Below are 17,342 nucleotides of genomic sequence, written 5' to 3' on the forward strand. Positions count from 1 at the left end.
GGGAATAAAAAGTCCCCAAAATGGGAAATTTTGGGATAAAATGGTCCCAAAATTGGAATATTTGGGGGAATTTGGGAAGAAAAATGGGAATTTGGGGTTTTTGGGGACTGAAAATCTCCCCAAAAAATCCCAATTTTGAGCTTTTCTCCCCCTCAAAACCCCCAAATTTTGGGATTTTTTTCCTCCTTTTTTTTTAATTTTTTTTTTTTTTTTTTAGGGAATTTTGGGAATTTTCCTCGGGAATTCCCGCGGGAATTCGGGCTCGGGAGCCCCCCTGGAGCCCCCCCCGGGGGGAGGGCCCGGGAATTTCGGGATTTTGGGAGGGTCCGAGGGGATTTGGGAGCGACCCGAAGGAACCGAGGAGAGCGGTGGGAGCCGGGGAGGGGAAATTTGGGATTTTTGGGGAGAATTTTGGCGAAATTTTGGGGAGTTTGGGGAAAATTTGGGGATTTTGGGGGGGGATTTTGGGGGATTCTGGGGGGACTTTGGGAGTTTTGGGGCAGATTTTGGAGAAATGTTGGGGGGAAATTGGGATTTTTGGGGGGATTTTGGGAGGGGATTTGAGAAATTTGGGGGGATTTGGGGGAACGTGGGGGGAAATTGGGAAGAAATTTGGGGATTTTGGAGTTTTGGGGGATTTGGGGTCAAAATTTGGGAATTTTGGGGGGAGTTCGGGGAGTTTTGGGGGGGATTTGCAGGGGCAAAATTTGGGGATTTTGGGGGCAATTGGGAATTTTGGGGGGAGTTTAGGGGATTTTGGGAGAATTGGGGGGAATTTTGGGGAAAATTGGGAATTTTAGGGGGAGTTTGGGGGGAAATTTGGGAAGTTTGGGGGGATTTGGGGGCGAAATTTTGGAATTTTGGGGGGATTTGGGGAGATTTGGGGGGATTTTGGGGAAATTTTTGGAATTTTGGGGGAATTTGGGGAATGTGGGGGAAAATGTGGGGGATTTTGGGGGAATTTCGGGCGGATTTGGGGCCGAATTTGTCCCCAACCCCCCCCCCGGGTGGTTTTAATGGAGGCTAATGAATATTTATCTTTATGCAAATGAACGAGTGGGGTCCGAATTAGGCCACGCCCCCTCTGCAGCTGTTGTGGGGGGGGGGGGATTCCAGCAAAGGATTCTGGGAACAGCTGCTGGGGGGAGGGCTCCCAGTGCCCCTCCCAGTCCATCCCAGTCCATCCCAGTCCCTCCCAGTCCATCCCAGTCCATCCCAGTCCATCCCAGTCCATCCCAGTTCCATCCCAGTCCATCCCAGTTCACTCCCAGTCCATCCCAGTCCATCCCAGTTCACTCCCAGTCCATCCCAGTCCATCCCAGTCCATCCCAGTCCCTCCCAGTCCATCCCAGTCCATTCCCAGTTCACTCCCAGTCCATCCCAGTCCATCCCAGTCCATCCCAGTCCATCCCAGTCCCTCCCAGTCCATCCCAGTCCATCCCAGTTCTGGGGTGGGGCCAGTTCCCTGCCCCTCCCAGTTCACCCCAGTTCACCCCCAGGGATCCCCGGGACAGGGGGACAGGGACCTGGGTGAGTGTCACCAGTGTCCCCTGTCCCCCCTCCCCAATGCTGCTGGCCTCCCAATCCCCTCAGTGTCTCCAAATGTCCCCAGTCCCCTCAATGTCCCCACTGTCCCCAATCCCCCATTGTCCCCAATGTCCCTTCTCTGTCCCCATTGTCCCCAGTGTCCCCAGTGTCTCCAATGACCCCAATCCTGCCAATGTGCCCAATGTCCCCATTCCCCCCAATCCCCTCAGTGTCCCCAAATGTCCCCAATCCCCTCAATGTTCCCAGTGTCCCCAGTGTCCCCAATGTCCCCTCAGTGCCCCCTCAGTGTCCCCACTGTCCTCAACGTCCTCAGTGTCCCCTCAGTGTCTCTTCAGTGTCCCCATTGCCCCCAATATCCCCAAAACCCCCAGTGTCCCCACTGTCCCCAATGTCCCAAATCCCCCATTGTCCCCAATGTCCCCTCTCTGTCCCCACTGTCCCCAGTGTCCCCAGTGTCCCTGCTGTCCCCAAATGTCCCCAATCCCCTCAATGTCCCCAATGTCCCCAAATGTCCCCAATCCCCTCAATGTCCCCAAATCCTCCACTGTCCCCAGTGTCCCCCGTGTCCCCTCAGTGTCCCCGCTGTCCCCAGGCCGCTGTCGCTTCGCTCTGGGCATGGAGGACGGGACCATCCCCGACTTTCGCCTCTCGGCCTCCAGCGCCTGGTCCGACTCCACCGCCGCCCGCCACGGCCGGTACGCGCCAGTATGGACCAGTATGGACCAGTATGGACCAGTATAGACCAGTATAGACCAGTATAAACCAGTATAAACCAATATGGACCAGTACGGACCAGTATGGACCAGTATAGACCAGTATGGATCAGTATGGACCAGTATGGACCAGTATAAACCAGTATAAGCCAGTATGAACCAGTACAGAGCAGTATAAACCAGTATGAACCAGTATGGAACAGTATGGAACAGTATGGACCAGTATGGACCAGTATAGACCAGTATGGACCAGTATAGACCAGTATGGATCAGTATGGACTAGTATAAACCAGTATAAACCAGTATGGACCAGTATAAACCAGTATGGACCAGTATAAACCAGTATAGACCAGTATGAATCAGTATGAACCAGTACAGACCAGTATAAACCAGTATAAGCCAGTATGAACCAGTACAGACCAGTATAAACCAGTTCAGACCAGGAAGGAGTTACTACAGACCAGTAGAAGGGCTTGGTGTCCCCAGGTGTCCCCCGGGTGTCCCTCAAACCCAAAAATGTCCCCAAATCTTCTGAGTGTCCCCCCATTCCCAAGCATCCTCATGTCCCCAAACGTCCCCAAATGTCCCCAGGCTGGGCCGCAGTGACGGGGACGGCCCAAAAATGTCCCCAAACCTGAAAATGTACCCCCAATTCTAAGTGTCCCCATGTCCTCAAGTGTCCCCAAGTGTCCCCAAATGTCCCCAAACGTCCCCAAATGTCCCCAGGCTGGGCTGCAGCGATGGCGCCTGGTGCCCGGCGGGTCCCCTGGGTGTCCCCAAATCTTCTGGGTGTCCCCCCATCCCTGAGCATCTGAAATGTCCCCAAGTGTCCCCAAACGTCCCCAAATGTCCCCAGGCTGGGCCGCAGTGACGGGGGCGGCGCCTGGTGCCCGGCGGGGCCGGTGTTCCCGGCCGAGCAGGAGTTCCTGGAGGTGGACCTGGGCCGGCTGCACCTGGTGACGCTGGTGGGGACGCAGGGGCGCCACGCGGGGGGACACGGCCGCGAGTTCGCCCGGCAGTACCGGCTGCGCTACAGCCGCGACCGGCGCCGCTGGCTGCGCTGGAGGGACCGCTGGGGAGCCGAGGTGGCCCTGGGGACATCGGGGACATCGGGGCGTTGAGGATGTTGGGGGCGTTGGGGGTGTTGGGGACATCGGGGGGGTTGGGGACATTGGGGGCATTTGGTGGGATTTGGGGACATTGGGGACATTTGGGGACATTGGGGACATTGGGGGCATTTGGGGAGATTTGGGGACATTGCGAGGATTGGGGGCGTTGGGGGTGTGGGGACACCAGGGGATATTGGGGACATTGTGGGGATCGGGGGCATTTGGGGACATTGGGGACATTGGTGACACTGGGAGGATTTGGGGACATTGCGGGGATTGGGGGCGTTGGGTGTTGGGAACATCAGGGGGGTTGGGGACATTGGGGGGATTGGAGACTCTGGAGGGATTGGGGACATTGGGGACATTACGGGGATTGGGGGCATTTGGGGACATTGAGGACATTGGGGACACTGGGAGGATTTGGGGACATTGGGGGGTTGGGGGTGTTGGGGACATTGGGGGATTTGGGAATATTGGGGGTGTTGGGGACATTGGGGGGATTTGGGAATATTGGGGGTGTTGGGGATATTGGGGACATCAGGGACATTGGGGACATTGGAGACATCAGGGGTGTTGAGGGGAGTTGGGGACATTTGGGATATGGAGGGGATTGGGGGACATTGGAGACATTGGGGGTGTTGGGGACATTGGGGACATTGAGGGGATTTGGGGACATTGGTGGTATTGGGGACACTGGGGACATTGAGGGCACCTCAAGGACATTGTAGACCCGAGTCCATCGAGGACTTTGGGGACACCCGGGGACTTCAGGCTGTGACAAATCCCAATGAATTCCCACGATCCCCTTGGCTGATGCCACCTGCCCCGGTTGGTGTCACCTCAGGTGATCGGCGGCAACGAGGACCCCGAGGGGGTGGTGCTGAAGGACCTGTCCCCGGCGCCGGTGGCCCGGCTCCGGGTGTACCCGCGGCGCGCCATGAGCGTCTGCCTGCGCCTGGAGCTCTACGGCTGCCCCTGGGAGGGTGAGTGCCACCTCCGTGTCACCTCGTGTCACCTCCGTGCCACCTCCCTGCCACCTCCCTGTCCCACCCCACTGGTGGCCCTGAAGGGGTGGTGGTCACCCATGGTTGTGCTCTTCTTGGTGGTGGCCCTGGGGCAGCTGGGTCGGGGTTTTGTCATTGTGGGGTCAACGGTTGGGTGTTGGGGTCAACGGTTGGGTCATGAGGTCATCCATTGGGTGATGGGGTCAATGGTTGGGTGTTGGGGTCAATGGTTGGGTCATGAGGTCATCCATTGGGTGATGGGGTCAACAGTTGGGTGTTGGCATCAGTGGTTGGGTCATGAGGTCACCCATTGGGTGATGGGGTCAATGGTTGGGTGTTGGGGTCAATGGTTGGGTGTTGAGGTCAATGGTTGGGTCATGAGGTCATCCATTGGGTGATGGGGTCAACAGTTGGGTGTTGGCATCAATGGTTGGGTCATGAGGTCATGCATTGGGTGTTGGGGTCAACAGTTGGATGTTGGGGTCAATGGTTGGGTGTTGAGGTCAATGGTTGGGTCATGGGGTCAACGGTTGGTTGATGACATCATCCATTGGCTCATGACATCATCATGACCACCCCCCCCCCATCCCACCCATTGCCACCTCCTGGATGTCCCCAAAGCTGTGGTGGCCCTCCATGGACATGTCCCCTCCATTAACCTCCTGGTGACCTCATGGTGACCCCACGGTGACCTCATGGTGACCCCATGGTGACCCTGTGGTGACCCCACGGTGACCCCATGGTGACACACCCCCGTCCCCGTCCCCAGCTGGACTTTTGTCCTACACGGCGCCGCGGGGACACGTCATGGCCCTGGACCCTGTCCCCATCGTCCTCAACGACTCCACCTACGACGGCTTCAGCGCCGGCCCGTGAGTGTCCCCAGGTGTCCCCAGGTGTCCCCAGGTGTCCCCAAACCATCCCCAGGTGTCCCCAAGGGCCACCTGCCCCAAGAATTCCCAAATTTCCTGCATCCAACCCATCCCCAGCTGTCCCCAAATTGTCCCAGGAGCTTTCCAGATGTTCCCGGTGGTCCTCAAAGTGTCCCCAGATGTCCTCAGGTGTCCCCAAACCATCCCCAGGTGTCCCCAGGTGTCCCCAGGTGTCCCCAAACCATCCCCAGATGTCCCCAGGTGTCCCCAGGTTGTCCCTTTGGAGTCCCCAGGTGGGTTGGATGGGACAATTGAGGTGTCCAGGTGTGTCCCACCTGCCCAGGTGTCCCTGGGTCATCTCCAGGTGGGTGGGGCGGGACAATCCCAGCATCCAGGTGTGTCCCACCTGCCCAGGTTGCACTTCGGGGGGCTGGGCCAGCTCTCGGATGGGGTCCTGGGCCTCGATGACTTCCTGAGGACCCGTGAGCGCCGCCTGTGGCCGGGCTACGACTACGTGGGGTGGCCACGCCCACCCGGGCCCCACCCCCACGTGGAGCTGGAGTTCGAGTTCCAGGAGCTCCGCACCTTCCACGCCATGCAGGTGCCCCAGGGCATGCTGGGAGACGTGGGGCGCCGGGGATTGTGGGATTGGAAAGCCATGGGTGGATGGATGGGTGTCCACCACATTGACCTCACCTTGGGATCAGGGATGTTCTTCTGGAGAACTTCCGGATTGGTCACCTTGCCCCAGAGCATCGTGGGACATTGTTGTCACCCCCCAGGTCCACTGCAACAACCTCCACACGCGCGGCGTCGGAATCTTCCGGGCCGTCGAGTGTCGCTTCAAGAAGATCTTGGCCACGGCCTGGGAGCCCCTGGTGGTCACCCACAGCATGGCCGGGGCCACCAAGGACCCCAGCGCCCTCTCGGTCACCGTCCCCTTGGGCGGGCGCCACGCCCGCTTCATCCAGTGCCGCTTCTTCTTCGGCGCCGAGTGGATGCTCTTCAGTGAGGTCTCCTTCGTCTCAGGTTGGGTGTTGGGGTCAACGGTTGGGTGTTGGGGTCAATGGTTGGGTGTTGGGGTCAACGGTTGGGTCTTGGGGTCAATGGTTTGGTGTTGGGGTCAATGGTTTGGTGTTGGGGTCAGCGGTTGGGTGTTGGGGTCATTGGTTGAGTGTTGAGGTCAATGGTTGAGTGTTGGGGTCATCGGTTGGGTGTTGGGGTCATCCATTGGGTCTTGGGGTCAATGGTTGGGTCATGGGGTTGTCTATTGGGAGTTGGGGTCATTGGTTGAGTGTTGGGGTCAATGGTTGGGTGTTGGCGTCATTGGTTGGGTCTTGGGGTCAATGGTTGGGTCATGGGGTCATCCAGTTGGGTCTTGGGGTCATCCATTGGGTCTTGGGGTCAGATGACATCATGGGTTGACTGATGATGCCATCATCAATCAATGACGTCACTGATTTCGCGATAACCTCATCAATCTTTCATTATATTATTGTCGATCGTGCCAATGACTGTCGATGACGTCACTGACCGTCAATGACGTCATCGATGACTGTCCCCGCCCCCAGAGGTGCTGGATGACCCCATGGGTGCCAGCGGGTGGCCCCCGACCCCTGACCCCTCCTCCGCCATCTTGGAAAACGCCCACGATGGGGGCGGGGCCAACAACGTCAGTGGCTCAGGTAGGTGGGGCTTAGATTGGTGTGGTTTAAATGGGAGGGGTTAACTGGGTGGGGCTTAATAAGGGAGATTGAGTGGGTGGGGCTTAATTGGGACAGGATTTAGTGGGTGGGGCTTAATTGGGGCAGGATTTAGTGGGTGGGGCTTAACTGGGAGGGTCTTAAATGAGGTGTGGTTTAATTGGGCGTGGCCTAATGAGGTGTGGCTTAATTGAGACTTTAATGGGTGGGGTTTAATTGGGCGGGGCTTAATGAGGTGTAGATTAATTGAGGCATAAAATAGTGGTGTTTAATTGGGCGGGGCTTAATGAGGTGTGGCTTAATTGAGACGTAAATGGGCGGGGCTTAATTGGGCGTGGCCTAATGGGGTGTGCCTTAATGGAGGCATAAATAGGCGGGGGTTTAATGGGCATGGCTTAATTGGGTGTGATTTAACGGGGACTTAAATGGGTGGGGCTTAATTGGGCGGGGCTTAATGGGGTGTAGATTAATGAATGTGTAAATGGGCGGGGCTTAATCAGCTGGGGTTCAATGGGATGGGAATTAAATGAGCGTGGGTTATCCGATGTGGGCGTGGGTTATCCGATGTGGGCATGGGTTATCCGATGTGGGCGTGGGTTATCTGATGTGGGCGTGGGTTATCTGATGTGGGCGTGGCCACGACGCCTCCCATCCCTCCCAGCAGCCCCCGGGAGGCCGGACCGGTGCCGCCGGTGGCCCGGGGCGAGGCGGGGCAGTCGCCGGCGCTGCTGGGCTGCCTGGGCGCCATCATCCTCCTCCTGCTCGCCATCATCATCCTCATCCTACGGCGGCGGCGCGGCGCGGCCGGGGCACTGGGCAAGGTCACTGGGAGGGACTGGGAGGGACTGGGGGGGAATGGGAGGGACTGGGAGGGGATTACTGGGATGGACTGGGAGGGACTGGGAGGGACTGGGAGGGACTGGGAGGGGATTGGGGGACTGGGATGGACTGGGAGGGACTGGGAGGGACTGGGATGGACTGGGAGGGACTGGGAGGGACTGGGAAGGCTGAACTGGTTTTTACTGGTCTGAACCAGTTCTAACTGCTCTGAATTGGGGCTGAACCGGTTCTAACTGGTCTGAACCGGTTCTAACTGCTCTGAATTGAAGCTGAACCGGTTCTAACTGGTCTGAACCAGTTCTAACTGGTCTGAACTGGTTTGTATTGGTTTGTAGGGCCGCGGGGCGGAGGCGGCACTGTGGGTGCAGCTCTCGGGGGACACCGTGGTCTGAACTGGGGGGTTGAACTGGTTCTAACTGGTCCAAACTGGTTCTAATGGGCTCTAACTGGTTTTTACTGGTTTGTACTGGTGTTTACTGGTTTGTACTGGTTTGTAGGGCCGCGGGGCGGAGGCGTCTCTGCGGGTGCAGCTCGCGGGGGACACCGTGGTCATCAACAACGCCACGGAAGGGGGACCCCGCTGCGAGCGGATCGGAACCGGAACCGGGACCGAATTGGGATGGGAACCGGGAACGGAACCGGAAATGGAACCGGAACTGGGGAGTACCAGGAACCGACCCGGGCACGGCCCCGACTGGCACCGGTGCCCCCCGGGGCTGGTGAGGGACGGGGAAAAAGGGGAAAAAGGGAAAAATGGGGAAAATTGGGAAAAAATGGGGAAAAAATGGGAAAAGAAAAAAGAGAAAAAAGGCGAAAAGGGGGGAAATGAATAAAGGGGAAAAGGGAAAAAGGGAAAAGAAAATAGAGAAAAAAGGGAGGGGAAAAAAAGGAAAAATTGGGGGGAAATGGGAAAAATGGGGGAAAAGGAGGAAAAGAACAAAGGAAAAAATGGGGTAAGAAAATAGGGAAAAAGAGGAAAAAGGGGTGAAAATGAAAAAAGTGGAAGGGGGAAAAGAAAAAAGGGGAAAAGGGGAAAGAGAAAAAGGAAAAAGAGGATAAAAGGGAGGAAAAAATGGGGAAAAGGGGGGGGAAAGGAGAAAAGTAAAAAGGGAAAAAAGGGAAAGAAGGTGGGCAAAGGAGGGGAAAAAGGAGGGAGGGGGGATTTTTTCTCCCAGTTTTATTTTTGCATGAAATCTCAAAAAAAAAAATCACTCTGGGAATGAGAAAAAGGCTCAAAATGGCCCCAAAAATCCCAAGAGAATGGAAGGGGGAAGGGAACACCCACCAGTCTCTGACCACGCCCCTCTCTGACCACGCCCCTCTCTGACCACGCCCCTCCAGCCAACCCGGCCTATCGGCTCCTCCTGGCCACATACGCCCAGCCAATAGGAGGCCTCGCCTTGGCCCCGCCCAACGCTGCCAAGCCAATCAACACCGATGGTAAGGGTGGGGCTTGGGGAAGGCCACGCCCACTTTGGCCACACCCACCATGACCTCACCTTTGCCCCTCCCACCCGCACAGGTGAGCCCGAGGTGGGGGCAGGGGCTTACGCCGAGGCTGATGTCACCGGAGGCTCCGCCTACGCCCTGGCTGGCCCCGCCCACAGCCCCGCCCACAGCCCCGCCCTCCCAACCTTCCCTCGGGACCGCCTCCGCTTCCGGGAGAAGCTGGGGGAGGGGCAGTTCGGAGAGGTAAGCCACGCCCCCGCAGAAAGCCACGCCCACATTGAGGCCACACCCATTACGGCCTAGCCACACCCCTAAAGGACTTTAGCCATGCCCCTAAATTAATTGTCAGACCCTTAATGGTTTTGCCCCGCCCATTATCAAGGCCACACCCACTATTGATTGGCCACACCCCTTTTGGAATTGGCACCGCCCCTTATTAATGCTTCACCCCCATGAATTTGGCCACACCCACCCCATTGAAGCCCCACCCACATTCATCTATTTGGCCCCACCCAACTGATGTTTAACCCCACCCACATTGAGGCCACGCCCCCTTTGTTTTAGCCCCTCCCCATTTCTGAACTCCCACCCTTTTCTATTGACCCTCTTGTGTTTGACCACGCCCCCTTTCATTTGGCCCCGCCCCCAGGTGCTGCTGTGCGAGGTCATTGCTCCCCACAGCCTGGGCCTGGCCCCGCCCCCCGGCTCAAGCCCCGCCCCCTCGGGCCCAGAGCGCCCCCTGCTGGTGGCGGTGAAGGTGCTGCGGCCGGACGCCAGCAAGAACGCGCGGTACGGAAACCGGGGGGGGATGGGAGGGACTGGGGGGGCAAGGGGATCCAGGTGTGCCCAGGTGTGCCCAGGTGTGCCCAGGTGTCACCCAGGCCATATCCAGGTGTGCCGAGGGCATTATCCAGGTGTGCCCAGGTGTCACCCAGGTGTGCCCAGGTGTGCCCAGGGCATACCCAGGTGTACCCACGAATACCCAGGTGTACCCAGGTGTATCCAGGTGTACCCAGGGCATTTTCCAGGTGTGCCCAGGTGTGCCCAGGTGTGCCCAGGGCATACCCAGCTGTACCTGGGGCATACCCAGGTGTGCCCAGGTGTGCCCAGGCGTGCCCAGGTGCACTCACCTGGTGCCCGGGTGTGCCCAGGGCGATTTCCTGGAGGAGTCGCGGGCGCTGTGGCAGCTGCGGGACCCCAACAGGGGCACCCAGGGCATGCCCAGGTGTACCCGGGGCATACCCGGGTGTACCCAGGTGTGCCCAGGTGTATCCAGGTGTACCGAGGGCATTATCCAGGTGTGCCCAGGTGTGCCCAGGTGTGCCCAGGTGTGCCCAGGTGCACTCACCTGTCCCCCAGCGCATAGGCGCCCAGGTGTGCAGGAGGCGTGGGCCAGTGGCGTGCCCAGGTGGACTCCAACATCCCAGGTGCTGCTGGGCGCACCGGGGGGGGCCCGCTGTGCATCGTCACCGAGTACATGGAGCACGGAGACCTGCACCAGTTCCTGGGCGGGGCCCGGGGCCACGCCCTCAGGTGGGACACGCCCACATCCCCACACACCCGGCTGGGCCACGCCCACTCCAGGCGCACTCACTTCCAATTGGTTTTTGTTAGCGTTTTTGGAGTTCTGGCCCTTTAAGAGAAACCGCTCCATCATTAAGCCACGCCCACAACTCACAAGACCACGCCCACATGTCCATACTCCTGGTTTGGCCACGCCCACTACAGCCACGCCCACTTGAAATCAGTTTTTCCTTTAATTTCGGGGATCCTGGCCCTTTAAGAAAAATCTCCTCTTCCTAATTAAGTCACCACTTAAGAGGCCACGCCCAAATATGGACACGCCCACTCCAGCCACGCCCACTCCAGCCACGCTCACTCCAAATGCAGAAAAATCTGGATTTTTTGGGGGGAAAAAAACCACAAACAAATGTAGAAAAATTTGATTTTTAGGGGGAAAAATGCACCCAAAAAATGCTGAAAAATCGAATATTTTGGGGGAAAAAGGTGTGCCGAAGCTGAAAATCCAATTTTTGGGGGAAAAAAGCACAAAAACAGCAGAAAAATTGAATTTTTTGGGGAAAAAATGTAACTGGTGAAAAATCCAGGTTTGGGGGCATTTTTTGAGGGAAAACCCTGGTTTATTTTTTTGTCACAGCCTGCCCAGGTGTGCCCAGGCAAGCAGATCACGGCGGGATGCGCTTCCAGAAAGGAAAAGAAAAAAAAGAATTTTTTTTAAAAGGAAAAATTCTTTTTTGGGGGGAATGGAGGAATAGACGTAGAAAAAAACAGATTTGGGTGGGGGAAAGTAATTTTTCTTTTTTAATCACAAATAAATGTAGGAAAATTTGATTTTTAGGGGGAAAAATGCACCCAAAAAATGCTGAAAAATCGAATTTTTGGGGAAAATAAGCACAAAAAACAGCAGAAAAATCAATTTTTGGGAAAAAAAAGCACAAAAACAGCAGAAAAATCGCCCCTTTGGGGAAAAAAATGCAAATAATTTGTGAAAAATCGGATTTTTGGGGGGAAAAAAGCAATTTTTTGGGGGAAAACCCTGGAAATTTATTTTTTCCCCAGCCTGGACCACGCCCATGTCCCTGGGCTCCTGGTTTTGGCCACGATCTTTCACAGAAAGGAAAACTTGAAATGAATTTTTTTAAAAATTTCGGGGGTTTTTGGGGGAATGGAGGAATAGACATAGAAAAAAACAGATTTGGGTGGGGGAAAGTAATTTTTCTTTTTTAATCACAAATAAATGTAGGAAAATTCGATTTTTAGGGGGAAAAATGCACCCAAAAAATGCTGAAAAATCGAATTTTTTGGGGGCGAAGAAAAGCACAAAAACCAGCAGAAAAATCGAATTTTTGGGGGGAAAAAAAAGCACAAAAACCAGCAGAAAAATCGAATTTTTGGGGGGGGGAAAAAGCACAAAAAACAGCAGAAAAATCGAATTTTTGGGAAAAAAATGCAAATAATTGGTGAAAAATCAGATTTTTCTGGGGAAAAAAGCCATTTTTTGAGGGAAAACCCTGGAAATTTATTTTTTTCATCACAGCCTGGCCACGCTGGTGTGCCTGGGCACGCAGATCGCGGCCGGGATGCGCTTCCAGAAAGGAAAATAAAAAGATGATTTTTTTTTAAAAGGAAAAATCCTTTTTTGGGGGGAATGGAGGAATAGACGTGGAAAAAAACAGATTTTGGGGGAAAAATAATTTTTCTTTTTAAAAACAAATAAATGTAGAAAAATTCGATTTTAAGGGGGAAAAATGCACCCAAAAATGCTGAAAAATCGAATTTTTGGGGGGAAAATAAGCACAAAAAACAGCAGAAAAATCGAATTTTTGGGGAAAAAAAAAAGCACAAAACAGCAGAAAAATCGAATTTTTGGGGAAAAAAATGCAAATAATTGGTGAAAAATCGGATTTTTGGGGGGAAAAAAGCCATTTTTTGGGGGAAAACCCTGGAAATTTATTTTTTTCCCCAGCCTGGCCACGCTGGTGCAGCTGGGCGCGCAGATCGCGGCCGGGATGCGCTTCCTGGCCGCACGGAATTTCGTGCACCGGGACCTGGCCACGCGGAACTGCCTGGTGGGCGAAGGGCTGCGCGTCAAAGTGGCCGATTTCGGGATGAGCCGGAGCCTGTACGGCACCGAGTACTGCCGGGTGCGCGGCCGCGCGCTGCTGCCCATCCGCTGGATGGCCTGGGAGAGCATCCTCTGGGTGAGATCTGGGGAGAAAATGGGAAAAAACGGGAAAAAAATTGGGAAAAAACCGGAAAAATATTGAATTTTTTGGCGAAAAAATGGGATTTTTTGGGGGGTAAAAAATGGAGGAAAATGAGATTTTTTGTTTTTGTGGAAGAAATTGGATTTTTGGGCAAAAAAAAAGTCTGGGAATAATTTGGGAAATAATTAGATTTGGGGTGGAAAATGGAAAAATCGGAATTTTGGGGACAAAATGGGGGGAAAATGGGGGAAATGGGATTTTGGGAAAAATTAAAACAAATGGGGTTTTGGGGGTAAAAATTGGGCCAAGATGGGAAGAAAATTGGGGAAAATGGATTTTGGGGAGAAAATGGGAAAAAACAGGAAAACATTTGGGAAGAAATCAGGAAAAAAAATGGATTTTTGGCGAAAAAATGGGATTTTTTTGAAAAAAATTGGATTTTGGGGGGGAAAAATTGGGAAAGAAATTGGGAAATAATTAGATTTGGGGAGAAAATGGAAAAAATGGGAATTCTGGGGAAAAAAGGGGGAAAATTGGAAAAAATGGGATTTTGGGGGAAAATAGGGAAAAAATGAGATTTTGGGGGAAAATTGGGGAAATATAGGAAGTCCCTAAAAAGGGACCTTTTAGGGAAAAATTGGATTTTTGGGGGCAAAAGTTGGAAAGGAATTGGGATTTTGGAGGAAGAATTGGGGGAAAATGAAAAGAAAAAGGATTTTGGGGAGAAAAAATGAGAAAAATTGGAAAAAGATGGGAAGAGAATGGGGAAAAAATGGGAAAATTTCCCAAATTTGGGGTTTTAGGGGATGTTCAGCCCGGCCGGTGACACCTGGGCCTTGGGGGTGACGCTCTGGGAGCTTCTGAACCCCCAAATTTCGACTTCCCGACTACCCAAAAACTCTCAAAAAAACCTCCAAAAATTCCCCAAAAATTTCCAAAAAAATCACAAAAAATTCCCCAAAATCCCAAAATTCGGGATTTCAGGGCACGTTCAGCCCGCCAGCCTGGCAATGGGCCTTTGGGGTGGCGCTCTGGGAGTCCTGACGCCCCGGGAGCAGCCGCAGTACCCAAAAACCTGGCGACCTCCAGGTGATCGCCAACGCCGGGCACCACTTCCAGAACCGCGGGCAGCAGGTGGGACTGGGAGGGACTGGGAGGGACTGGGAGGGACTGGGAGGGACTGGGAGGGACTGGGATTGACTCGGAGGGACTGGGATGGGCTGGGAATGGACTGGGTTTGACTGGGATGGACTGGGAGGAACTGGGAGGCACTGGGAGGGGATTGGGAGGGCACTGCGAGGGACTGGGATGGACTGGGATGGACTGGGAATGGACTGGGTTTGACTGGGAATGGACTGGGAGCACTGGGAGGCACTGGGAGGGCACTGGCATGGACTGGGATGGACTGGGAGGGACTGGGAGCCACTGGGAGGGAACTGGGATGGACTTGGAATGAACTGGGATGGGATTGGAAGGAACTGGGAATGGACTGGGATGGACTGGGATTGACTGGGAATGGACTGGGAATTAACTGGGAGGCACCGGGAGGTGTTTGGAGCAGGTTTTGGGCCACTGGGAGTCACTGGGAATGGACTGGGACACACTGGGAGTGGACTGGGACTGATTGGGAGTGGACTGGGAGGGACTGTGATGGACTGGGATGGACTGGGAGGGACTGGGAGGTGTTTAGAAGATGTTATGGGGCACTGGGAGTCACTGGGAATGGACTGGGAGGGATTTGGGAGGGACTGGGACAGACTGGGAGTGGACTGGAAGGGACTGGGAGGGGATTAGGAGTAACTGGGAGGGACTGGGAGGTGTTGAGAGGAGGTTATGAAGCGCTGGGAGTGACTGGGAATGGACTGGGATGGGACTGGGAGGAACCGGGAGAGACTGGGAGGGAACTGGGATGGACTGGGAGCCACTGGGAGGGGGTTATGTGGCCCAGTTATCCCTGTCCCAGTCCCCCGCAGTCCGTCCCAGTCCCCCCCAGTCCCTCCCAATCCCCCCAGTCCATCCCAGTCCATCCCAGTCCATCCCAGTCCCTCCCAGTCCCCCCCAATCCCTCCCAGTCCATCCCAGTCCATCCCAGTCCCTCCCAGTCCCCCCCAATCCCTCCCAGTCCATCCCAGTCCATCCCAGTCCCTCCCAGTCCATCCCAATCCCCCCCAGTCCCCCCCAGTCCCTCCCAGTCCATCCCAGTCCATCCCAGTAACCCCAGTTCCAGCAGTACCTGCCCTGCCCCCCCGGCTGCCCCCCGGCCCTGCACCGGCTGATGTTGAACTGCTGGGCCCGCGAGGCGGACGAGCGGCCGGACTTCGGCCACCTGCACCGGGCCCTGAGTGACCACGGCGCCCTGGAGTGACCGTCACCATCTTCGTCATCATCTTCATCACTGACCACCCACCGAGTGACCACGGGGCCCTGGAGTGACCGTCACCATCTTCGTCATCATCTTCATCATCACTGACCGCCCCTTTGTCCGGGCCCTGAGTGACCACTGCACCCTGGAGTGACCGTCACCATCTTCATCATCTTCATCATCATCACTGACCACCCACCGAGTGACCATGGGGCTCTGGAGTGACCATCACCATCTTCGTCATCATCTTCATCATCACTGACCACCCCTTGGTCACCTGCACCGGTCACTGAGTGACCACGGTGCCCTGGAGTGACCATCACCTTCATCATCATCATCATCTTCATCACTGACCACCCCTTTGTCCGGACACTGAGTGACCACTGCACCCTGGAGTGACCATCACCATCTTCATCATCATCATCATCGTCATCACTGACCATCCTCTGATCACCTGCACCGGACCCTGAGTGACCACGGGGCTCTGGAGTGACCACGGTCACCTTCATCATCATCACTGACCGCCCCTTTCTCTGGACACTGAGTGACCACAGGGCCCTGGAGTGACCATCACCTTCATCATCATCATCATCATCATCATCACTGACTACCCACCGAGTGACCACGGGGCTCTGGAGTGACCGTCACCATCTTCATCATCATCATCTTCATCACTGACCACCCCTTTGGCCGGACACTGAGTGACCACGGTCGCCCTGGAGTGACCACGGTCACCTTCATCGTCATCATCATCATCACCGCTGAGTGACCACCGGACACTGAGTGACCACTGGGTGACCACGGGTCATCTTCATCATCATCATCTTCCTCCCCTCATTAACACGGGGGGGATTTAATGACTCGCGGAGGGGGAGGGGCGGGGCCGATTTTGGGGCTGAAATTCTGGATTTTTGTACATTTAATTTTTTTTTTTTAATTGTGAATTTTGGGCTTTGTTTTGGTTTTAAAATAATTTTTTTTTCCTCAACAATTTCCCGTTTCTTTATCAAAATTTCAATTTTTCCCTAAAAACCTTTTTCCTCAAAAAAAAAAAAAAAACCTTTCATAAAAATCACCATTTTACCAAGAAATTACATTATCTCCCCAAATAATTTTATTTTTCTCAGAAAAAAAAAATCCCAGATCCTTCAATAAACTCAATTTTTCCTCTTCAGAACACCCAAATTTTAAATAAATCCATTTCTTTTCCTTGGAAACTCAATTTTCCCTAAAAATTATCTTTTTTTTCCCAATAAAATCAATTTTTTCACACGGAAAATCCTTTTTTTTCCATCCAAAACCCCATTTTCCCCCTAAAAATTCCCTTTAATAATGAAAAAAATCCCATTTTTGAGACTCTTTTTTGACCCTTTTTTTTTGATGTATTTTTGACCCATTTTTAGTCATTTTTTAGTCTTTTTGGACCCATTTTTAGCCTTTTTTGCGGCCCTTTTTGACCTTTTTTAAACCTTTTTTTTGGAGGCTTTTTGGGCCTTTTTACCCCATTTTGAGGCCTTTTTAGACTTTTTTTTACCCTTTTTTTGAGGCCCTTTTAAACCCTTTTTGAGCATTTTTAAGGCCTTTTTGGACCTTTTTTTACCCTTTTTTGGACCTTATTTAACCTTTTTTTGAGGCCTTTTTTGCCCTTTTTTATTATTTTTCCATATTTTTTCCATTTCCCCCTTGGCCACCTCCCATCACCAGCCAGGGTCACAACAGCCAACGTCAGCGTTTATTGTCACTGTCGCGATACAAGCAGCGTTGCCATGGCAACGGGAGCAGGCCTTGGGAGTAGGTAGGCCGCAGGCTTTGTTGCCATGGCGACAGAAACAGGCCATGTGAATACACAGACTGCAGGCTTCGTTTCCATAGCAACAGGAGCAGGCCCCAGGCTTCCCCGCAGACTGTTGCCATGGCAACAGGCACAGGCCCTAGCAGTACACAGGCCTCAGGCTTCATTGTCATAGCGACCAAAGCAGGCCTTGGCAGCAGACAGGCCACAGGCTTCATTACC

At 54.0% G+C, this 17,342-nt stretch overlaps 1 protein-coding gene across 1 annotated transcript; it reads left to right on the forward strand.

Moving 5' to 3' along the window:
* Positions 1 to 2,106: 2,106 nt before the first annotated feature.
* LOC115916065 (epithelial discoidin domain-containing receptor 1-like) lies at positions 2,107 to 16,188 on the forward strand (the record flags this gene model as incomplete). Its single annotated transcript, XM_030969778.1, is given in 18 exon segments — positions 2,107 to 2,243; positions 3,118 to 3,346; positions 4,215 to 4,353; positions 5,144 to 5,246; positions 5,661 to 5,847; positions 6,029 to 6,275; positions 6,818 to 6,935; positions 7,611 to 7,770; positions 8,125 to 8,175; positions 8,287 to 8,452; positions 9,131 to 9,229; positions 9,312 to 9,481; positions 9,888 to 10,027; positions 10,329 to 10,536; positions 10,605 to 10,771; positions 12,726 to 12,960; positions 13,951 to 14,100; positions 15,194 to 16,188. Coding segments are annotated over 18 exon segments (2,844 nt in total), but the record flags the coding sequence as incomplete, so codon positions are not given.
* Between the last annotated feature and the right edge of the window lie 1,154 nt (positions 16,189 to 17,342).

This window comes from Camarhynchus parvulus, unplaced genomic scaffold (assembly GCF_901933205.1).
Source record: "Camarhynchus parvulus unplaced genomic scaffold, STF_HiC, whole genome shotgun sequence".
In the NCBI taxonomy this organism is placed as follows: Eukaryota; Metazoa; Chordata; class Aves; order Passeriformes; family Thraupidae; genus Camarhynchus; species Camarhynchus parvulus.